This window comes from Thalassophryne amazonica, chromosome 10, assembly GCF_902500255.1.
Source record: "Thalassophryne amazonica chromosome 10, fThaAma1.1, whole genome shotgun sequence".
Lineage (NCBI taxonomy): Eukaryota > Metazoa > Chordata > Actinopteri > Batrachoidiformes > Batrachoididae > Thalassophryne > Thalassophryne amazonica.
In genome coordinates this window covers 38,998,757-39,023,624 of record NC_047112.1, presented here as the reverse complement: position 1 = coordinate 39,023,624, position 24,868 = coordinate 38,998,757, and the positions used below count along the sequence as shown (strand labels likewise).

General features: G+C 40.5%; 1 protein-coding gene across 1 annotated transcript in view; it reads right to left on the bottom strand.

Annotated features, from left to right (window-relative positions):
* The window catches only part of LOC117518645 (rho guanine nucleotide exchange factor 18-like), a 151,295-nt gene that overhangs the window by 91,105 nt on the left and 35,322 nt on the right, over positions 1–24,868 (bottom strand). Inside the window, exons 8-10 of the mRNA XM_034179845.1 lie at positions 24,684–24,792; positions 18,740–18,923; positions 4,047–4,114 (exon numbers count right to left, since the gene is read on the bottom strand). Coding sequence (XP_034035736.1) covers positions 4,047–4,114; positions 18,740–18,923; positions 24,684–24,792 — 361 coding nt within the window. The remainder of the gene's footprint in view (positions 1–4,046; positions 4,115–18,739; positions 18,924–24,683; positions 24,793–24,868) is intronic.

The following is a 24,868-nucleotide window of genomic DNA, read 5'->3' as shown; positions in this document are numbered from 1 at the left end:
AGTGATGCCGGTATTTGGTTAGACTCTTCTCTCAGATTGTTCTGTCTGAGTTATTTTCATTAGTTACTTCATCCAAACCATCAACATGTTTATTAGACCCCATTCCTACCAGGCTGCTCAAGGAAGCCCTACCATTATTTAATGCTTCGATCTTAAATATGATCAATCTATCTTTGTTAGTTGGCTATGTACCACAGGCTTTTAAGGTGGCAGTAATTAAACCATTACTTAAAAAGCCATCACATGACCCAGCTATCTTAGCTAATTATAGTCCAATCTCCGACCTTCCTTTTCTCTCAAAAATTCTTGAAAGGGTAGTTGTAAAACAGCTAACTGATCACCTGCAGAGGAATGGTCTATTTGAAGAGTTTCAGTCAGGTTTTAGAATTCATCATAGTACAGAAACAGCATTAGTGAAGGTTACAAATGATCTTCTTATGGCCTCAGACAGTGGACTCATCTCTGTGCTTGTTCTGTTAGACCTCAGTGCTGCTTTTGATACTGTTGACCATAAAATTTTATTACAGAGATTAGAGCATGCCATAGGTATTAAAGGCACTGCTCTGCGGTGGTTTGAATCATATTTGTCTAATAGATTACAATTTGTTCATGTAATGGGGAATCTTCTTCACAGACTAAAGTTAATTATGGAGTTCCACAAGGTTCTGTGCTAGGACCAATTTTATTCACTTTATACATGCTTCCCTTAGCAGTATTATTAGACGGTATTGCTTAATTTTCATTGTTACGCAGATGATACCCAGCTTTATCTATCCATGAAGCCAGAGGACACCACCAATTAGCTAAACTGCAGGATTGTCTTACAGCCATAAAGACATGGATGCCTCTAATTTCCTGCTTTATAACTCAGATAAAACTGAAGTTATGGTACTTGGCCCCACAAATCTTAGAACATGGTGTCTAACCAGATCCTTACTCTGGATGGCATTACCTGACCTCTAGTAATACTGTGAGAAATCTTGGAGTCATTTTTGATCAGGATATTTCATTCAAGCGCATATTAAACAAATATGTAGGACTGCTTTTTGCATTTACGCAATATCCTAAAATCAGAAGGTCTTGTCTCAGAGTGATGCTGAAAAACTAATTCATGCATTTATTTCCTCTAGGCTGGACTACTGTAATTCATTATTATCAGGTTGTCCTAAAAGTTCCCTAAAAAGCCTTCAGTTAATTCAAAATGCTGCAGCTAGAGTACTAACGGGACTAGAAGGAGAGAGCATATCTCACCCATATTGGCCTCTCTTCATTGGCTTCCTGTTAATTCTAGAATAGAATTTAAAATTCTTCTTCTTACTTATAAGGTTTTGAATAATCAGGTCCCATCTTATCTTAGGGACCTCGTAGTACCATATCACCCCAATAGAGCGTTTCGCTCTCAGACTGCAGGCTTACTTGTAGTTCCTAGGGTTTTTAAGAGTAGAATGGGAGGCAGAGCCTTCAGCTTTCAGGCTCCTCTCCTGTGGAACCAGCTCCCAATTCAGATCAGGGAGACAGACACCCTCTCTACTTTTAAGATTAGGCTTAAAACTTTCCTTTTTGCTAAAGCTTATAGTTAGGGCTGGATCAGGTGACCCTGAACCATCCCTTAGTTATGCTGCTATAGACGTAGACTGCTGGGGGGTTCCCATGATGCACTGTTTCTTTCTCTTTTTGCTCTGTATGCACCACTCTGCATTTAATCATTAGTGATCGATCTCTGCTCCCCTCCACAGCATGTCTTTTTCCTGGTTCTCCCTCAGCCCCAACCAGTCCCAGCAGAAGACTGCCCCTCCCTGAGCCTGGTTCTGTTGGAGGTTTCTTCCTGTTAAAAGGGAGTTTTTCCTTCCCACTGTAGCCAAGTGCTTGCTCACAGGGGGTCGTTTTGACCGTTGGGGTTTTACATAATTATTGTATGGCCTTGCCTTACAATATAAGCACCTTGGGGCAACTGTTTGTTGTGATTTGGCGCTATATAAAAAAAAAATTGATTGATTGATTGAGTGAATGAATTTTCAAAACGTCAGAACTCTGTGCTCAAATTTCTTTGTGGGATGGTATCCTCTATGGACTGACAAAGTTTGATCTGGATCTGATCCAGATGACAGATTTTGTGGCCATTTATGTAAATGTAACATTGAAAACCCCATTTATTGTTTATTTTACATTATATCTTAATCAAAAACACCTGTGAAAATCAATGTTAATATTTGGTACAGTAGCCTTTGTTTGCAATTACAGAGGTCAAACGTTTCCTGTAGTTTTTCACCAGGTTTGCACACACTGCAGCGGGATTTTGGTCCACTCTCCATACAGATCTTCTCCAAATCTTTCAGGCTTGGAGTTTCAGCTCCCTCCAAAGACTTTCTATTGAGTTCAGGTCTGGAGACTGGCCAGGTCACTCCAGGACCTTGAAATGCTTCTTACAGAGCCCCTCCTTAGTTGCCCTGGCTGTGTGTTTGGGGTCATTGTCATGCTGGAAGACCCAGCCATGACCCGTCTTCAATGCTTTTACTGAGGGAAGGAGGTTGTTTGCCAAAATCTCACAATACATGACCCCCATCCATCCTCCCTTCAATACGGTGCAGTCGTCCTGTCCCCTTTGCAGAAGAGCACCCCAGAGTATGATGTTTCCACCCCCATGCTTCACGGTTGGGATGGTTTTCTTGGGTTGTTCTCATCCTCTAAATATGGTAAGTGGAGTTGATTCCAAAAAGCTCTATTCTGGTCTCATCTGACTACATAAACTTCACCCATGCTCCTCTGGATCATCCTGATGGTCACTGGTGAACTTCAAACGGGCCTGGACATGTGCTGGCTTGAGCAGGGGGACTTTGCTGCCCTGCAGGATTTTAAACCAATAACAGCATCATGTGTTACTAATGTAATCTTTGTGACTGTGGTCCCAGCTCTCTTCGGGTCATTGACCAGGTCCTGTGTAGTTTTGAGCTTTCTCAAATCATCCTACCCCACAAAGTGAGATCTTCCATGGAATCCCAGACCGAGGGAGACTGATTGTCATCTTGTGTTTCTTCCACTTTCTAATAAATAATAATAACAGTTGTCTTCTACCAAGCTGCTTGCCTGTGTCCTGTAGTCATCCCAGCCTTGTGCAGGTCTACAGTTTTGTCCCTGGTGTCCTCAGACAGCTCTTTGTTCTTGGCTATGGTGGACAGGTTGGAATGTGATTGACTGAGTGTGTGAACAGGTGTTTTTATACAGGTAACAAGTTCAAACAGGTGCAATTAATACAGGTAAAGAGTGCAGAATAAGAGGGCTTCTTAAAGAAAAATTAACAGGTCTGTGAGAGCCAGAATTCTTGCTGGTTGGTAGGTGATCAAATACTTATTTTATGTAATAAAATGCAAATTAATTATTTAAAAGTCATAGAATGTGATTTTCTGGATTTTTGTTTAGATTCTGTCTCTCACAGTTGAAGTGTACCTACGATAAAAATGACAGACCTCTCCATTCTTTGTAGGTGGGAAAACCTGCAAAACTGACAGGGGATCAAATACTTATTTTCCCCACTGTGTATATATATATATACATATATATATACACATATATATATATATACACATATATACACATATATACACACATATATACATATATATACACATATATACATACATACATATACATATACATACATACATACACATATACATACATATATATACATACATATATATACATACATACATATATATATATATATATATATTTACACACACACACACATACACACTCACAGTGGACATGCACCTAAGATGAAAATTTCAGACCCCTCCATGATTTCTAAGTGGGAGAACTTGCAGGGTGTTAATACTTATTTTCCTTACTGTACATTAAAGTCATTTCTCATGTGTCTCTACTCCAACTCTTACATAAATAAGCAAATGCTCAGATAGTAATGAAGCCCTACTTAGATGTCAGGTAGAGTTTGTTTCAATGACTAGTTTGTGCTGTTTTTATTCAAACATACAAGTTTAGAAGTTGTAGACCAACTCTGCAGATATAAAAAGTTCCAACTGGATTACCTTATACTTGCTGCTGGTGCATTCACCCAACAGAGTCTTGCAGTTTTTGTGAACGTTCACAGCACAATCTGAAAATGAGCAACACAGGGATTAGAAGACATCTTTGGATCAGTCTTGAGAAAACTTGTGGGATGCAATTTAAATATAAGGGAAGACAATGCAACCATAATCTAGTTTTAAATTCTACAATTCCCAAACGAATCTAGCTGCTTCTAAAGGTGCCATAAAATGAAGGTGTAACAATTCATGATTTTTCTGGTCATTTCGAGAAGTGAATTCTCATGACAACAACACAGAACCATGTCTGGCAGTGATGAGAACAATGTTGCAGTAATAGAGTGTTCTCAGTTTGCTCACATATAACACAAACTGTACTTAGGAAGTGCTCATTTACTCAGTTGACTAACTAAACCTTGCAGATTGTTGACATTTCTCTTTGACAGAAAAAGACTTTCCCTAATAATTTGCCCTGTTAAACAAGTTACATTATCACTATGCAAAGCCTGACCAACCTAGCCAGGAAAGCAAACATGCAAAACATGCAGACGCAAGTGTGCAGATGTGCACCAACATCAGAGCAGCCATTCTGCTGGTGATCACTGTGAAAATCAGCTGTATTAATACTAGCTGTGTGCTGAAAAAAAAAAAAACCAAACCTTCAAATAATAAAAACCCTTCACGGCAGCAAGACGAATGTGATTTTATTTATCTATTTTAAGTAATTTCTTCAAATTTCATGAATTATTGCCCAACAATAGAGATAATGAGCTCAGTCAAAAGTTAAACATACGAGGTCTATTAGAAAAGTATCCGACCTTTTTTTTTTTCAAAAACCATATGGATTTGAATCACGTGTGATTACATCAGACATGCTTGAACCCTCGTGGGCATGCGAGAGTTTTTTCACGCCTGTCGGTTACGTCATTCGCCTGTGGGCAGTCTTTGAGTGAGGAGTCGTCCACCCGCTCGTCGATTTTTTTCATTGTTTAGGAATGGCTCAGAGACTGTTGCTTTGTTTGATAAAAATTTTTTCAAAACTGTAAGGCACAACTGAGTGGACACCATTCAATAAATTCAGCTGGTTTTCGGTAAAAATTTTAACGGCTGATGAGAGATTTTGGTCTGGTAGTGTCACTTTAAGGACGGTCCACGGCGCCTGACGGCGATCTGCGCTTCGAGGCGGCAGCGTCTCGCCGTTTCAAGTTGAAAACTTCCACATTTCAGGCTCTGTTGACGCAGTAAGTCGTCAGAGAACAGAGAACTTTCAGAAGAAGTCGGCATGAGGAGTTTATTCGGACATTCCATTGTTAACGGTCATTTTGTAATGAAAGAACGTGCGGGCAGAGTCGCATGTCGGGCTGGACCCGACCGCGGGGCGTCGCGGCAGGAAAAACACCTCCGTTGGAAATCTTAACGGGCAAGTTGGAACATGCCCAAGCTGTTAAACAATTTCTCAGTTACTCACTTGTTGAAAGCCATTAAAAGCCGCCTGAATTCTACAAATGGTTTTCAACACGGAGGTGTTTTTCCTGTCGCGGAGCACACAGATTTGCCGAGTCGCACGGAAACGACTCGGCAATTTGCGCGTACGTCTTTCATTAAAATGGAACAGTGGAATGTCCGCATAAATTCCTCATGCCGCCTCTTCTGAATCTTCTCTGTTCTCTCACGATGTCCTGGGTGAATTAAGCCTTAAATTAGGATGTTCAGCTCGAAACAGGCCGACACAGCGCCTGGAAGCGCTGCAGGACGTCCCGCTCCGTGGGAAGTCCTTTACACCGACAAAACCCCCATCTCTCATCAGCCGTTAAACTTTTCACAGAAACCAGCTTAATTTCTCGATAGTGTCCACTCGGATATTCCTCACAGGTCCAGAAAAAGTTTGATAAAGCAACGCGCGCCGTCTCGAGCAGCGTGTGAAACAAAGGAATTCAGCCGAGAGGCGGGACCACATCTCACTCAAGGCCTGCCCACAGGGAAATGACGTCACCGACACGCGTGAAAAACTCACGCATGCGCACGAGGGTTCAAGCATGATTGGTGTAATCGCACGTCATTCAAATCCATATAGTTAAAAAAAAAAAATAAAAGGGTCGGTTTATTATCTAAGAGACCTCGTATAATAATAATACACAACATGAGTATCACACAACTCTGGTCGCCCATGGTTTTGAACAACAGATTGTACAGCATTTTCACAAGTGAAACTCAAGACATCAATTTACACACACACACACAAGTGTACAACCCAAAATGTAAACATTTTTTACATCCCTCTTCTTGTGTTTTGAGTTTAAAAAGAGAACGATGGAGAACTAGTGCTGGTGGAGGTTTGCACTCTATGACCGCAGTGCTCTAGCTTAATAACATAGAACTGGATGAATCAAATATTCCTGTGAACATTTCACTGAGCACCAGTTCAAGCAGCAGAAGTTTTTCTTTTATCACTTTATGTTTTGACTAAGTGTTTCACAGATTATTAAAATTATTGAAGCTGTTTAAATGAAATGATACAAGGAGGTTTAAACTTTCAAGGAGCAGATTTGAAAGTTCAAATAGTCCACATGAAACTCCTAATAAAAAAATTATCATACTGTGTAAAAATCTGTTTTATATGCTTTTAGATTTTCATATGTTTGAAGTTTCATGTTTGAGTCGCACAGTTCTGTTCCTGCAATCATAGAAATTCTCCTGGTATAAGCATAATTTAGGCCTAAACACAGTTGGTTTTACACGTCTGCGACATGCAACAGAAGCCACCTTGGAATGCTTTAACTCTACCCAAGATCTTTTATACACGGCCCCTCAACGGTTGCTGCATCACACAGAAATAACACTGATTATACTACGGTCAAATTAGCTACAAATGACAGAGACAAGGAGTTTGCTTGTCTTGATGGGAGTTCCCGGGACGTGCACACTAATATCTCTGTACGATGTCTTGTAAATAACTTCAGAGGTTTATCTGTTACAAAAACAGCATTTTGGTTTGTGCTCTGACATGCACCATCAACTGTGGGACCTATGTAGACAGGTGTGTGTCTTTCCAAATCATGTCCAATCAACTGAATTTTCCCCAGGTGGACTCCAGTTATGCTGTAGGAACATATCAAGGATGATCAGTGGAAAATAATACAGACCTGTGTTATAAGATAAGAGATAAATGGTCTGCCACATGCATGTCATCTGAATCAACAAAATAAAAAGATTTTAAAATAGAAGAAAAATAATTTCACCATGTTGACAATAACAATAATGTCAGCTGAAATAAACAACAAACCAGGTAAACCCATTGTCTCTACAAAAAGAAAAGATTGCAAAGCTCATTGAACAAAATGCTATAATAAACCATTAATAACCATAAAATTACAATACATCAGCAACAATGAGTACAATGAGTTCATTTGGTCAATTTCAATTCAATTTATTAAACTTCTAGAGCGCCAAAGCACGACAGCGTCGTCCCAAGGTGCTTCACATAAAACAACTCAACAATAAAAACCAAAACAAATTACGAAAATAAAGTAAAAAAAAAAAAAAAAAAAATGAAAAAGCATGATGAAAAGATTAAAAACATAAGAAAGTCAAAAAGGTAAAAAAAAAAAAAAAAAAAATAGTAAAAGCACAGTAAACAATATATTAATCATATAATAGCAAACAAATGCGTCTTCAGACACAACTTTAAAGTCTCCACGGAGTCTGACTGCCTCATTAAAACAGGGAGATCATTCAACAGGACCAGGGCATGATAGGTAAAAAGCTCTATGTCCCATTCTCATTTGGTGATTCTTTCTTCAACATCTACAAGTCATCAAGGCCATAATATAGAAATACATCCTTGACTATAAATAAACAAGAAATAAAGTTGGTCACTGCTGCAAATGTAAATAGCTCTAAGGCTCAATGCACATCGTAAAGATTCATCTATGTGTTCAATCATCATCACTCTCACTACATGATGCCATGTTTGCATCAGTTTCCTGTTCAGTGTCCCTGTCAGATGAGGAGGCATCATCATTACTCGGCAAATTGTCATCTTCCAGCTAACCAGGAGGAATCAATGTCCTTCAAACTATCACACTGGTTGGAGTCTTCCAACAGTCATCACCATCCATGTCCATCTGATGCCTGTGGCACTCTTGCTCGAGGTATATCAGCACCTTTCCAGATACCGACTTGGTAGTTTGCATGCTTGATATGTTGCTGGAGTGCTTTTTGGCATAGAGGGAGTTGGCTTAGATCTACATTGTGCTTCATGTTGATGTTACCATCTGGGCCACTGGACTTCTTCAAGATTGCTGCATCCCAGACTTGAATCGCACCCTACCATACATAGCATATGTGAACTGAACAAGTTCTTTAAACAATAGCAGGAAGATCCCATGAGTCTCCTAGTTTGGCCAAGGCATCTACAAAGGCTTCGGTCCTCCATAGCTGTTTGACTGGCCAAACTTTCCCAAGACCTTTGTATGCACTGGTGGTATTCACATTGGGCCTCATGTATCAATGTTGTGCACTTGTGGCGTAAACTTACGGCGTAAACTGAAATACACCAAAGTCGCCGTGACATGTATCAAGCAGTGCGCACCTCCCATTTCTGGCATACGCCTGACGTGATCTTGATAAATGTGGCGGGTGGAAACGATCGTAATTAAATGAAAACACGCCCCTAAATATTCAGACTCCGCTTCAGACACACCCCCATTTTACGACATGGAAGCATGGAAGACGGTAATGAAAAAGAACTCCACCAATCACGACGCGTGCCAATAGAGCGTCAAAAGCGGCTGTCGTATCAATTGTTTGTAGTATATAATCAATAAAGTGTACAGTGGTCCCTCATTAATCGCTGGAGTTATGTTCTAAAAAATAGCCCATAATACGCGAAACCACGACGTAGTCCAGCATTAGTTTTTAGTTATTATAGACGTTTCAAAGCTGTAAAACCCCTCACTACACACTTTGATACAACTTTCTCAATCAGGCATGAACATTTTCTCACTTTTCTCTCATGTGTAAACACTCTCAAAGTTCAAACCTTAGTAGGAAAATATACCAAACGTTTCAGGCCCAAACATTTGTTTGAGAAACAAAAATAGAACGTTTTCCTATAAATAATTATGATGGCATTTAGAACTAACGAATTTAATTTTAATGATCCACGAACGAGGTCGGACACATAAGAAATTATTACTAGTGACTTCACCAGTATTTCACAGATCGCGCCTCTGCGTCCTGGCGCTGCGCCTTTTTCCCACTCAAATCTCGCTGCAGCAGGTGTCTGTGTCCGTGTGACAAACACAGTTAAGAGTAGTTGTTGGCGCTCTTTTCTCTTCTGGGCAACAAGATTCTTATAAACAGATACGCAGAACACAGAACACTGTAAAAAAAAAAAAAAAAAAAAAAAGGCATGCAAAATTGGACGAATACTCCGCGAGACTCCAAGGCCACGACAGGTGAACGGCGTTATAGCAAGGGACCACTGTATTCTCTTTCACGTCAAGAATTCTTGACATGGATATTTGCTCGCTCAATTAATAAGACACGCCTAATCTGTCAGATTTCTTTATTTTTTTAAATGTATTTCTGTATTTATTTTATTGTGACAACCGAATGGAGACGACAAAAACCTGGTTGCAGCACGAGGGAATTAAGGGAATGACGAAACTACAGTTGTTATTATCAATTTCATTGTCTAAAACAATCACACCACATGAAGTTAAGCTCAGCGCTGCTCCAGGCTCGAAGTCTGGAGAAAAGGCGTGCAGCGCTGTCTTTGCTGTCAGCGCTGTGGCCACGGATCGTGCTCCATAATCCCACAAAGGCGGGATTTGTATTGATTATTATGTAGTATAATCAAGAAAGTGTTATTTATTTAACATATGCATTGATTTGTATAATGGCACTGTTTATCATGTTGATCATCTTCATTTTTATGTGGATTCCAGCGCTGGTTCATTTTGGTGTATAATTTACGCCACCCTCTCGACCTGGTGTATATTTTCAGCGCAGCGTACGCCAACAACCACATTGGTAAATGCCAAGTAGCGCAAGCCGTTTTGGCGTACACCCCATATACGCTCAAATATCGCCGTACGCAACGTTGATACATGAGGCCCATTGTGTGAGTTCATGAAAGACTTTGACCATGTTCCCTGGCTAAGTCAAAGATGTTCACGAGTCTTCTCTTGTTCCCTGTACCAGTGTCAAATAGAATGGTGATGTCACAGCTGGCTGCATGATGTAGCAGGATTAAGAACACGTCACGATCTGGGCTTTGAATACGTACTGTGCCATAACCCTGAGCCTGAGCAGAGGGACAACAGAGAACAAGTCTGTTATCTGTTTGTTCCTGGTCTGAAAACAGTTCTGCTATCTCTTTCTTTGTGACCGTTACACCATCATCACTATGCAGCGAGTAACAGCAGCCTTGCACCATCAATACCACCTTCTGTTCACAAGCTTAGGTGTGAAGGCATCTGAGGACCAAACTTCACTGATCACACCCAAAAAGCTGAGACTTGTTCTGACCACTCATGAGGAAAGTCTTCCACTCTGCTGGTTTCTTCATTAATGGGCCATCGATGTGTTTGTCTTTGGCATGCTGTCAAATATTAAGGGTTAAACAACGAGAAGTCGTGCATTATACGGTTTGAATGCAGGTCGCGGAGTAACACCACGGCGCTTCGTGGTGTGGTGTTTTAGACTCCGGGTCGTGCATTCAAACCGTATAATGCACGGCTTCGAGTTGTTTAATCCGCTTATACCATGGTCCCACACAGTGAGCTAACACACAAATATTTACTTAAGTTAACAGAACTTGATAAAATGCGTAAGTATTTGGGACCATTTTATGCCAGTCTCAAGATATTTTGCCTCCGATGCGTTTACCGAGTATGTGGGCTCGGTAACCGCTGCGGGGCCACTCACACCGCCCCCCTCTCTGCTGTGTGGAGCTGCGGCCAACTCCGGCACCGCGCCCGTCCTGCTGTATGGAGCTGTGGCCAACTCTGGCCACAGGTCCACAGACTACGCTTGCTGTTTTGATGCGGAGCGCTCCGGCAGCCTGCAAGGATAGACTTCTTGCGGAAAAATCCGCAGAGCCGCAGGGTCTCTGTAACCGCAGCTGCAGAGCTCCATGGCCACTGAGAGAGGTTTGTATTTTTTAATTACTTGGATTCTATGCGGGTCCTGCATCCGTACCCCCGCAACGGTAACACCAGAGGCAGTGTGAGCGAGGGGTCATCCTTGGCAACCCTTCTCTTCTTCTTTCCCGTCTTCAATCTTGTCCAATTCGTCCGATGATCTTTACGTTGCTTTTGCTGTTCTTCTCGTTTGCTCTCCTCCTCTTTCCATTCCTCAAACGTTTATTTTGGCCAAAAATATTAAAATTCACTTGGAAATCCATGTTTTATCGCGTTTCTGTCATTCACCTGTCAAAACACAGCTGATCTGCACCAACTGATTTGCGCGTTGCTATGGTGACGACCAGAGTGGAGTGATTATAACAGTGACTTAACTTGCCGAACTATGTATGGTTATATATGAAAATAATGCATGTCAGTTAGACATGGAATTCTCACTGACCATGGTATAATTCATGGGAAATCAGTTGGATGTTGCCTGAGATATCTGTCATAGTGCTGAAGAGAGCACTGCCATCTTGAAAACAGTGTGCCTACAACAATGATGAAGACATAAGTGTGAAAATGCAGTTCCACTAGTTTCAGTGTCAGACCTGTTCAATTACAAGTCTACCAACATATTCACTTATAAATATCACCATTAGATTCCTCAACCGCTCATCACCTAGCCAACACCATCCCTACAGTGAAACATGGTGGTGGCAGCATCATCCTGTGGGGATGTCTTTCAGTAGCAGGAAGTGGGAGACTAGTCAGGATTGAGGGAAAGATTAATGCAGCAATGTACAGAGAGATCCTGGATGAAAATGTGCTCCAGAGCACTCTTGATCTCAGACTGGGGTGATGGTTCATCTTTCAGCAGGACAATGACCCTAAGCACACAGCCAAGATATCAAAGGAGTGGTTTCAGGACAACTCTGTGAATGTCCTTGAGTGGCCCAGCCAAAGCCCAGACCTGAATCTGATTGAACATCTCTGGAGAGATCTGAAAATGGCTGTGCACCAACGCTTCCCATCCAACCTATGGAGTCTGAGAGGTGCTGCAAAGAGGAATGGGCAAAAACTGCCCAAAGACAGGTGTGCCAAGCTTGTAGCATCATATCCAAGAAGACTTGAGGCTGTAATTGCAGCCAAAGGTGCATCAACAAAGTACTGAGCAAACGGTGTGAATACTTATCTATGGGTGATTCCTTAGTTTATTTTTAATAAATTTGCAAAAATTTCAAAAATACTTTTTTCATGTACTTATTATGGGGTGTTGTGATTTGATTTCTGAAGAAAAAAAATGCATCAATTCCATTTTGGAATAAGGTTGTAAAGTAACAAAATGTGGACAAAGTTAAGCGCTATGAATATTTTCTGGGTGCACTGTGTACTGAAAACTTAAATAATAATAAAATTATTATTATTGCCCTTTCAGCCAGTTACATCTATGAGGACTGACTTCCTTTCAGAGGCAACCTCAAGTGGCCATTCAATGAATGGCAAGTTTTGGCACTACTGTGTTGATTTCTTTTTTCAGCAATGAAAGATGCTGCTTGAACAGAAATGAAACAAATTAAATTATATGTAAACCATAAACTTCACTGATGATTCAATTTTCCAGAAGGCAAATCAATGAAATACCTAATTATGAAAAATAATCAACAGTTGTTATCAGTTTAGGTGAGTCTTGGCTGGCCCAGAACAATAACGTCCGGTCACGCTGTCACGATGGCAGCACTGTGGTTTGTATCTGAGCCATGGGACACTCAGCACCAATCAAAACCACACCACCTGCTGACTGCTAACTACACTATCAAACAACATGCACATGTGATGCCCAGCGTCATTATGCCTAGGAAAACAAGGCACATCTCACACTTTCATTGGGCAGAATGATGTGTGCATTATTTCCTTGGCTTGTGTCTGAACAAGCCCCACAAAGCATCACACATCCTGCGATTATAAACACTGCAAAATGTCAAATTACGTCAAAATTAGATATAAATCCCTGAGACTGATAGACATCAATGTGTTAACTAGTGTTATCATGAGCAACAGCATGCCATGAAGTGTCAACACAGTGTATGTGTTCCTTGCAACTCATCTCCGATCAAAATGAAAACAAAGATACTCAACACCGTCATGTACACGCATCATGATGTGCTAGGTTTAAGACATTTTTTAGTCAATCAAACAGCACAATACATCACTGACGGCGCATTTGTGAAAATAATTCTGTGGTTTAAGATATAGGCTATGCCTGTCTTTTGTCATGATGATAGTAAACAAAACCTGTAGAGCAGACATTTGCCATCTGATGCCTTCTACCAAAAGCCATGACTTAACTTCTGTTTCATGTGAAAATAATGACATCATAGCAATGGCCATGAAAAAAGGGATCTGCAGCGTTCAGGTGTTAAAGACAACCTGCAAAATGCTAAAAAACAAAACAAAACAAAAAACAAACGATCATTTATATCTGGGTGTGAGGTCCTGATCAGCCTCGGGGCCTGTATATATAACTAACTCACAGCTACTGGAGGAAGAGTGTGAAACAAGCTTTTCTTTTTCACCAACCCCACCCATATCTTGTTTAGTGGTTGGGGGATTTGAACCCATGACCTTCTGGTCACAAGGCCACTTTACTTTTCAGCCTACATCAAACTGAGGAGGTCATTTTCGTATTGCAAAGATAAATAACTGCAAGCGTTCCATGTTTATCATTTCATATTTTAGTGTTAGCAAGCAAATCTGTGCAAGTTAGGCTCTGTGAATTTAAAAAGCCAACTAGCTTGAAGACATTAGCAGCGCACCTGTTGAACTCAAAACTCTGCATCCACCAGCAAGATTAAAAACCTTTAAATGGTGCATGAACGTGTAAGATAAGACGTTAAGTACATTTCAACGTAAGGGACTATTCATTCACATTAATTAGGTCGAAGCGTTTTCCAATCTAACACTTTTGGAGCACATTAGCTCCTTTAGCTAGTTAGCAAGCTAAATGTCTAGCTCATCGAGTTTTGACGAGTAATTAATCAAACGTGGGAGAAAATTACAAGATGTATTTGGCAGGGTTTTCACACAGACTCAACTTACACAAAGTGCTTTGTGCTTAAGTGCACTTAAACATAACATGTAGCTTAGCCGTCCAGCTAGCGGTCAGGATGTGTGAAAAGTCCAATGAGCGAAACAACGGCAGTGAAAAGTCCGTGATCCACCTGATCCCGCATCAGTTTCTTACCGTTCCACCGAGACCGCAATCAGCTCCAACCAACGGAAAAAGTCATCTGCGTTTATGTCATGCAGCAACAGACTCCTTAATTTTGTCCAGTCTGACAAACACACGACGCATTCCACAGGCAGGACTGCGTGAGAATTAAAGGGACACTCGCACGATTTCTGCACAACAAAACACTGTAAAAAAATAAATCAAATTAACAGCATCGTTTCATCATGTGATTGATGCATCTTGAACTGTGAGAAAGCGAAAGGTGGCTTTGTCATTGGTGGAGCCCATCTGGACGGTGAAATAAAAACAACTTCCTCTGCCAAAACTGTGATTATTGGAACATTTGTTTTGTCTCCAGCAGAGCAGAGAGAGCAAATTATGGATGTGATTACTGCACTGGTCAAAGCAAATGAAGCACAGAGATGAAATATATTCCAAAAAAATATATAAATGCAATGCTTTATTTTCATTCCTTTTTGTAATGCATTGAGTTCTAAGACTTCTGTGCAAATTGCAAAATAGTGTGATTCTAGTTCATTCACTTGTGTTTTATTATGTTTCAACACCAGAGAGCGTAAATTAACTGGAACACATCTAAATATTTATTGAGAAACAGTTGGTGACGTATTGTAGGCTCCATAGAGCGATCCCCAGTCACACGTCCTATCCATTCTTTAATGATTTTACTTTCCCATTCTGTTGTATTTGCCGACATAGTGGTTATGATGTTTTGCCCCATGGTTGCAAGCTTAAAGCACACAACATCTCCAGTATTCAAGAGGCAGACAAATCATGAGTTTCAACCTCATGTATTGTAATTATTGCTACAAGGGCATTGGCAAAAGGGGTTATTTTCATTGTATGTTCTTTTTATTTGTTTATTGTCTATACAAGTTGCCTGAAATTAACTCACTCACCCACTCACCCATTCATCTCCATTTTTGCTGTAGAAGTCTCATACATATACATATTGCAATTTCAATTTATTTTCAATTATATAGCGCCAAATCACAACAGAGTTGCCTCAAGGCGCTTCACACAAATAATGTCTAGTCTACACTGGCAAACTTGACCAAACTTTTGTTTGCAAACATTACCAAACACCGCGTTTGCTTATGTTTGGCTTGGGCGTCCATACTATGAAACAGTACCAAACATTATCAAACAAATGTTTGGTAATGTTTTCCAATGTTTTGTACTTTGCCTCTAAAAATTATCAGAAACAGTGGCAAAATTCAAGAGAGAAGTCATCAGGGCATCTGCAGCAATAATATGTGTAACTGCTGTGGAACATCGCCGCCGCCAAAAACAACACAAGCCTCGCTTGTGGTGCAGATCCTGGATTAAGAAAAGACACAAGTATGGGGCCTACAATTGTCTTCTTAAAGAAATACAGTCCTCAGACAAACCAAGTTATAAGAACTTTCTGAGGATGGAAGAGGCAGCTTTTGAGGAACTCCTTCAGAAGGTGGAGCCACTGATACAAAAGCAAGACACACACTTGATTATGGTGTTGTATAGGCATGGATGTTTCTCATATTCCTCAATTAAATTTTGTATCTCTTCAAATCCCCACACTCTTTCCTTCTTGGAGGCTGCCATTTTGTCCAACTAGTAATTCACGTGATCATCAGCTCTTCTCTGATTGGCTGTTTGTTGGCAAACTTCATCAAACATGTTTTCAAGAATGAGCATGTCCAAACTTTTGCAAACTACTTTGGTGGTGTTTGGCAATATGTCCACACTACCAAACTCGGGCAAACTTTTCATGGCAAAACAGGACCAAACATGAAGTTTGGTCGTGTTTGCAAACAAATGTTTGCTAGTGTAAACTAGGCTTAAGGTCTAACCTTACTAACCTCCAGAGCAACAGTGGTAAGGAAAAACTCTGTCTGAGGAAGAAACCTCAAGCAGACCAGACTCAAAGGGGTGACCCTCTGCTTGGGCCATGCTACAGACATAAATTACAGAACAATTCACAAAACCAAAATACAGGAAATGGTGTTGGTGCACAGGACAGGAGGGTCTCCAGCCCAAATACCACACCCATCTCTGGATGGTGCTGCACCTTAAACAGAGAGAAAAAAAACAGAATCAGGCATCAGAAAGACAAGAAATACTGTATAATCTGTCAGCATTAAATAACAAGAAAAACAGGAAATACTAAGGTGATTGCCGGCCACTAGCCCTAAGACACAGAATTTAGGTAAAGTTGAGGCTGCATATATATATATATATATATATATATATATACCCTATCCATAACCACCCCTGACTCCCCCGCTACACTTTTATTTACGTGCACCTGTTGCAAAATGAATTAGAATAAATTTGTGCTCCCATGATGAAAATTTAGCACTTTTTGTGACAATATGACGAACCAATAGATTAGTGTATATTTCGTGCTGCTGAATCAGAACAATCCGTGAGACTGGGTTGTATTTATATACCACACAATTATATGTTTTTTATTAATAATAATTATATTGACTATTTATACTGGGATTTCCCATGAGTCAAAGCCCTAAACAAAATAAACCCCAATAATAAAAACTACACTACAACAATGCGCAAATAATCCCATATTAAAGACATGAAAAAACTGACAAAAGATGCGACTTATAGTTTGAAAAATACGGTATATAAACAAAGCAACGTGATTTTCAGTGTTGTTTGTTCACGGTGCCTGTGTCAAACACAGTTTTACAGATTTCTTTCTTCTTGTATTTCAGATATTATCAAATGACATGCAGGTTGTGCAGGAGTCGCACAAGAACGACAGCAAGAGACGGTACAAGGCTTTGAACATGTCTATTCTATCAGTTAGATGCCTTTCCTTAAAATATGTCCAACTTTTTAACTTTTAAAAGGGTATCCTGCACACAAAAGACAATTACAAGTCAGAAGAACAAAGCTGGGGCATGTTACGGAGTCACATAAACAACCGTCAGGAGATGGTCGTAATATTTCAGAGAGCACGTCTAAACAGACGAGCCGATTTGTGCAACACTAAGACCGGCGGCAACAACAAGTGAGTTATGTTCATATTCAGTGTGTTTTGGCATGAAATACTTCACGAGTACAAATGCTGCTCGAAAATGGGAACAGTGTCTTCTGTTTAGCACAGAAGAGAAGAAGAGCCCCAAAGTAAAGAGTCGCATGTGTTGAACTTGTCACATTCAGGCGTGTGATACATGTGAAGATGTGACTGCTATTTTCAGAATCACCCTGTCCATCCGTCTGTCTGTCTGTCCCTGAGTTCTGTAAGGACAACTCCTCCTACAAAGCCAGTTTCATTGAAACTTCACACACTGACAACACACAATATGAAGATGTGCATGATGGAAAATAATTCCAGTCCAACATCTGCAAGGGGAAATAATTGGATTTTTGTGTTTACGGAAAACATCATACTGAATGATATCGAAATCATAAGCATAACTCCTTGGAAACCTATTATGTTGAAACTAATGGTAGCACACCGTGTGAAGATGTGCTTGAAAGAAAATAATTCCAGTCTGATGTCTTCAATGGGAGAAATTTTATTTATTTAACCTTTATTTAACCAGGTTAGTCCCACTGAGCTTGAGAACTTTTTTGCAAGAGAGACCTGGAAAATTATAATGCTTCAAATCCACCTAACCTGCATGTCTTTAAATGTGGGAGGAACACGGAGCACCTGGAGGAAACCCACACAAACATGGGGAGAACATGCAAACTCCACACAGAAAGGCCACAGATGGGAATCAAATCCGTGACCTTCTTGCTGTGAGGCAACAGTGCTAACCACTAAGACACCGTGCTGCCCAAAACTGAACTTATGTTTTTGTTTTTAACACATCATATTTGTCAGTTCATGTACAGAAGGTTTTCTATCTCCAATATCAAAGATGAGAGCAGCTGGTGGAATGGGGGTGTTATTTTGTGAACCTGATCACAGATCTCCAGGGCTTTCTCTCTCTCTCTCTCTCTCTTGCTCATTTATTTATATATGGTTATCGAGTTATTTGTTGTTGCTCATGCATGCTGGTTGCTTACATTCTAGCAGGTATAGTAAAACAACAGTAAATAAGTCAGAAAATGTATCATACCCATAAATAACTTGTGTGTTAACTGATGTTTTGTTTTTTGTGTATAGTTTATAATTTCTTCCTTTCTGCTGCACGTGGGCGGCCTCGTTGGTTTGCCACTGTGTTCAAGTGTTTGCAGTGACACCGCCAGCCTGCAAACACGTGGTTTCGAGTGCAAGTGGAACACCTGTGCACGTGTCAGCGTGTGTGGGGGTAAAAATAAAGCGTGGCTGTGTGTACGCCTGCAGCTGTGGCATTACTCACTCATGCACTGCAGGCCATGCTTTTTCTGCAGCGCCTTGCCGCACAGCGAGCAGGTGGCACAGCTGGAGAAAGAGCCCGGCACCAGTTGATGCCCGCTGCTGCCGCACACTTTATCTTTCTCTTTGACCTCCCTCTCCTTCTCCTTTCCCTTTTCTTTGTGCTGCTCCTTTTCTCGGTTCTTACCCTGCAGAAAAACAAGACGAGCAGAGGCGGCGCTTTGCAGTTATAAACACACTTGTGCATTCTCATCCTTTGTAGCACATGTTGCATGACAGGTGATGACATCACAAAACTGTGTCAGAGGGCGGCGACATAACGGTGTTTGTGTAAGGAGATTAGCATGTGGTGTGCAGCAGCAACATGCACACCATTCAGCTGTTTATACTTAAGGAGTTGGTCCCAGAAAAGGTGGAGAGGGCATTAGCTGAAAATTGCTTTTCTCGTGAATCTGACTGTTCTAAAGCACATTCTCTTGAAAGATCGTATTTATGGCGCCCGATAAGGACCAAAACATTTCCAAACAAGAGCAATCATAGATTTTTAACGTCCGCCAATCCAGATCACCTCCAAAATTCAGTGGAGGCTTCCATGCTTTCATATCTATCTGTGGTGCAAATTTGGTGAGAATCCCTGAAGTAGTTTTGAAGTAATCCTTCAAAGCCTATATAAAGTGAAATCTTGATCCAGAATACAGATCCAGATCACCTCCAAAATTCAGTGGAGTCTTCCATGCCCTAATATCTAGTATATATGGTGTACATTTGGTGAGAATCTGTGAAGTAGTTGTGAAGAAATCCTTCAAAGCCTACATAAAGGGAAATCTTGATCCAGAATCTGGATCTGGATCAGGATCACCTCCAAATTTCAGTGGAGTCTTCCATGGCCTAATCTGTATCTGTGGTGCAAATTTGAAAGTTTGAAAAGTTGAAAGCAAATCTGAGAATCCGTGAAGTGGTTTTAATGCAATCCTTCAAACTATATAAAGTGATATATTGATCCAGAATATGGATTCAGATCCAGATCACCTCCAAAATTTAATGGAGTCTTCCATGGCCTAATATGCATCTGTGTTGGAAATTCTGTCAAAAACTATGCAGCAGTTTTGACGTAATCCTGCTAACAGTAATCCTTCAAAACCAATATAAAGTGAAACTTGAGCCAAAATCCGGATGCGGATCCAGATCACCTTCAAAATTTAGCGGGTTTTTCAAAATCCATGCAGTGGTTTTGATGTAATCCTGCTATCAGACAGACAGACAAACAAATAAATAAATAAACGCCAATGATTTTAATATTTAATTTTATTTTATTAAGACAACACTTACAAATGTAAAACACACCTGCATTAATTCAGCAACAGGTAGTTGCATCAACAATTGTCTTGTAAATTTTTGGGGAAAAAAAGCTTGCAAACACAGAGAACACAATTATAACCTGCAGCACATGTAACAGCTTAACTTGATAACGTGTCTTCTGAGAATTCACACAACACATCCAAACACAGATATACTTTACAGAGCTCCAAAACATAATAGAAGTAGTATCAACACAAGCAGTAGTTCCAGCACAGAGGACTTTTACTGGCTGACTGTTCAATGCATCGCTGTGCTACCTGGTGGGCCGAGCTGAGTAAATTTATTTACGTATATAATTTATTGGTGAGTTTACACTTAAGATGGTTATATTATCATGTTTTATTATTTTTTATTTGCGATGTACTGTAGAGTAGAAATCTGTTAAAGTCCTCTGGCCAGAAACATATATTCGTGTTGTATATACAGTAGTGTTCAGAATAATAGTAGTGCTATGTGACTAAAAACATTAATCCAGGTTTTGAGTATATTTCTTATTGTTACATGGGAAACAAGGTACCAGTAGATTAAGTAGATTCTCACAAATCCAACAAGACAAGCATTCATGATATGCACACTCTTAAGGCTATGAAATTGGGCTATTAGTAAAAAAAGTAGAAAAGGGGGTGTTCACAATAATAGTAGCATCTGTTAAGTTGTATAACCACAGTTTTTCATGATTTCTTCACATCTGCAAGGCATTAATTTTGTTGGTTTGGAACCAAGATTTTGCTCGTTTACTAGTGTGCTTGGGGTGATTGTCTTGTTGAAACACCCATTTTAAGGGCATGTCCTCTTCAGCATAAGGCAACATGAGCTCTTCAAGTATTCTGACATATCCAAACTGATCCATGATACCTGGTATGCGATATATAGGCCCAACACCATAGTAGGAGAAACATGCTCATATCATGATGTTTGCACCACCATGCTTCACTGTCTTCACTGTGAACTGTGGCTTGAATTCAGAGTTTGGGGGTTGTATCACAATCTGTCTGCGGCCCTTGGACCCAAAAACAGCAATTTTACTCTCATCAGTCCACAAAATATTCCTCCATTTCTCTTTAGGCCAGTTGATGTGTTCTTTGGCAAATTGTAACCTCTTCTGCACATGTCTTTTATTTAACAGAGGGACTTTGCGGGGGATTCTTGCAAATAAATTAGCTTCACACAGGCGTCTTCTAACTGTCACAGCACTTACAGGTAACTCCAGATTGTCTTTGATCATCCTGGAGCTGATCAATGGGTGAGCCTTTGCCATTCTGGTTATTCTTCTATCCATTTTGATGGTTGTTTCCCGTTTTCTTTCATGCCTCTCTGTTTTTTTTTGTCCATTTTAAAGCATTGGAGATCATTGTCGATGAACAGCCTATAATTTGTTGCACCTGCGTATAAGTTTTCCCCTCTCCAATCAACTTTTTAATCAAACTACGCTGTTCTTCTGAACAATGTCTTGAATGTCCCATTTTCCTCAGGCTTTCAAAGAGAAAAGCATGTTCAACAGGTGCTGGCTTCATCCTTAAATAGGGGACACCTGATTCACACCTGTTTGTTCCACACATCTCCGGTATCCCCCACTGTGGCCAATCTGTACATGGAGCGAGTGGAGAAGACAGCCTTGACGTCGTTCACGGGCATCTCTCCCAGTCACTGGTTCAGATATGTCGATGACACATGGGTTAAAATCAAGCAACAGGAGGTCAAGGACTTTACAGAACACATCAATTCGGTGGATTCCAATATCAAGTTCACACGTGAGGATGCCAGAAACAACCATTTAGCCTTCTCGGACTGTGATGTTATGATTGGCGAGAACAGGCAGCTCCAGACAGATGTATACAGAAATCCCACTCACACTGACCAATATCTGCTCTTTGGCTCAAACCACCCCCTTGAACACAAGCTCGGGGTGATCAGGACTCTTCAACACAGAGCCCTACAGGTGCCCACAACTGCAGAGGGAAGGGCTAAAGAACAACAACTTGTACGGAAAGCCCTCACAGTATGTGGGTACCCACGATGGTCCCTGGACAAAGTGCAGAAGTCCCAGAAAACAAAGAGACCAGATAGACAGGAGACGGAGACAAGAAGAAGAGGAGTGTCTCTCCCTTATTTAGCAGGAGTAGGGGAAAAACTACAGAGGATCTTCAGACAGCACAAAATACGTTTACTTTAAACCGGTTAACACCTTGAGACAGAAATTAGTTCACCCTAAGGACAGGATCCCTAGTTACAAACAGAGCAATGTAGTGTATTATATCAGATGTCAGGAAAACTGTAATGAACACTACATAGGTGAGACTAAGCAACCTTTAAACAAGAGGCTATACCAGCACCGCAGAGAGGTCGCCAGTGGACCTCAGTCTGCAGTTCATCTCCACCTGAAAGACACTAACCACACATTTGAGGACAAGGAAGTTAAAATCTTAGCCAGAGAGAAGAAATGGTTTGAGAGAGGTGTTAAGGAAGCATTCTTTGTAAAACAGTTGAAACCCAGCCTTAACCGGGGGGCGGGTCTCAGACACGCTTTGTCCCGTTTACAATGGGGTACTCAGGTCAAAGCAGTTTCAGTCTTTTGTTCATGGTAATGAGTCATTCACGTCATCAGGAGACTCGTCAAGGGAGCCATCAGGGGAGGCTTCCATCCCATCATTAGGAGAGTGCTAACTAGAGCACAATAGGTGCTAATTAGAGCTATTGTTTAGTCACTAGCCTATAGCAGTCAGCCTCTCAGTAGGAGGGGTCGGGTTAGGTTTAAAACTCCAGCTTTTGTTGGCTTCTGTTCATTCGTCTCTACAAGAGTCAGACAGAAGTCAGACTTCCAGAGCAAGAATTTTAGCTGAGGAAGCTTCTGCGATTTGAAGTGAAACGTCCTCGCGTCAAGCAACCCAGTCCAGTCGAAGATTCAAGCTTCTCTACTTTGTTCCACAAAATTGACAAACTCACTGACTGAATGCCACACTACTATTATTGTGAACACCCCCTTTTCTACTTTTTTTTTTTACTAATAGCCCAATTTCATAGCCTTAAGAGTGTGCATATCATGAATGCTTGGTCTTGTTGGATTTGTGAGAATCTACTGGATCTACTGGTACCTTGTTTCCCATGTAACAATAAGAAATATACTCAAAACCTGGATTAATCTTTTTAGTCACATAGCACTACTATTATTCTGAACACTACTGTACATCTGTTGTGTTGCAGAGCTTTGCAAATCATTTCTGTGTTTTTTTGCGTTCACTATCAAAGAAAGTACTTAGAAGTTCTGTACCTTATATTTTTGTGTTCTCTGTGTTTGCACTTTTTTCACCTCAGTTTGCAAGATGTTACAACCTGAAGTTGAACTGATGTGGGTGTATTTGTATTTGTATATGTCTTCTACATTTGCTAATGTTGTCGTAATTACATTCGCCAAGGGTGTAATAAAATCATCGGCGTTTATTTATTTGTCTGTCTGTTAGCAGGATTATGTCAAAACTACTGCATGGATTTTGACAAAATTTGCACACAGATAGATATTAGGGCATGAAAGACTCCACTGAATTTTGGAAGTGATCCGGATACGGATTATGGATCAGGATTTCAATTTGTCCACTTAACTTTGTCGGATTTTGAGGATTATGACAAAACTACTTAACAAATTGTCACCAAATCATCACCACACATTGGTGTTAGGACTTGGAAGACTCCATTAAATTTAGGAGGTGATCTGGATCTGGACCTGGATCTGGATTCGGATCCCGATTCTGGATCAAGATTTCACCTTGTAGACTTTTAAGGATTACATCAAAACTACTTCACGGATATGACATCAAGATGTAAAACCAAGATCAGGAAGACACTATTTTGTTTCAGCTTGTGAATTAAATATCAGATTGCAACATCTTGATCAGTCAGACCATTCTGGATCAGTATGCAATTATTGCATTGTGTTGTGGAATGTGGATCCAGGTAAAGTCCGGGTCACGATGTGAATCCCATATGTGTTATTCTGAGTCCTCGTCAACCCTTGGTGTGTGTCAGAAATCTCTGATTGCTCTTGTTTGGAACTGTTGTTGCCCCTATCTGCTACCATATTATATTATTATTACTGCATTATATAGGGCAGCGTGATGGGCCAAGCAGTGTGCTTGTTTTCAGAGCCAATGGTTCCTGGTTCAAGACCATCCATGCCCATTCTCTTTGTAATATAGACTTGCATCAAGAGGGGCACCTGGCATAAAACCTGTGCCAAATCGACATGCAGGTCCATAATAAATTTGCTATGATGACCCCAAGTGAAAAAGAGAAGCTGAAAGAACTTACTGTATTATATACCTTGTCAGTGAGTTAATATATAGCTGCATGAAACAGTCTTTGGCTTTAACACACTTTGGGTTTTTATGACATGAAAAAAAAAAAATGGAAGTCAGAATTCTGTATGTTAAAACTTCTAAATTTGTCCCCTTCAAACATATTGAAAACAAATCCCTAATAAAATGCATTGGGACTGTTACTATAACACACACACATTTACACCTACACATTTTGCATCCTATTTTTAAGAAAATCTTTCTGCATTTTACTCTGTGGTGTGTATCTGTGTGCTTTACCTTATCCTTGTTGAAGGAGCCTGTCATTCTGTTCCTCAGGGAGCTCAGAGTTCTCTTCACTTTGGTGCCTTTCTCCACTTTCTCTGTACGATCCTCCTCTTCTTCGTGCCTGATAAAATAAGCAGAGAATTGGAATAAGTCAGACCTGGCAGAATGCACTGATGCCACAGGTCAAAGCATTCACC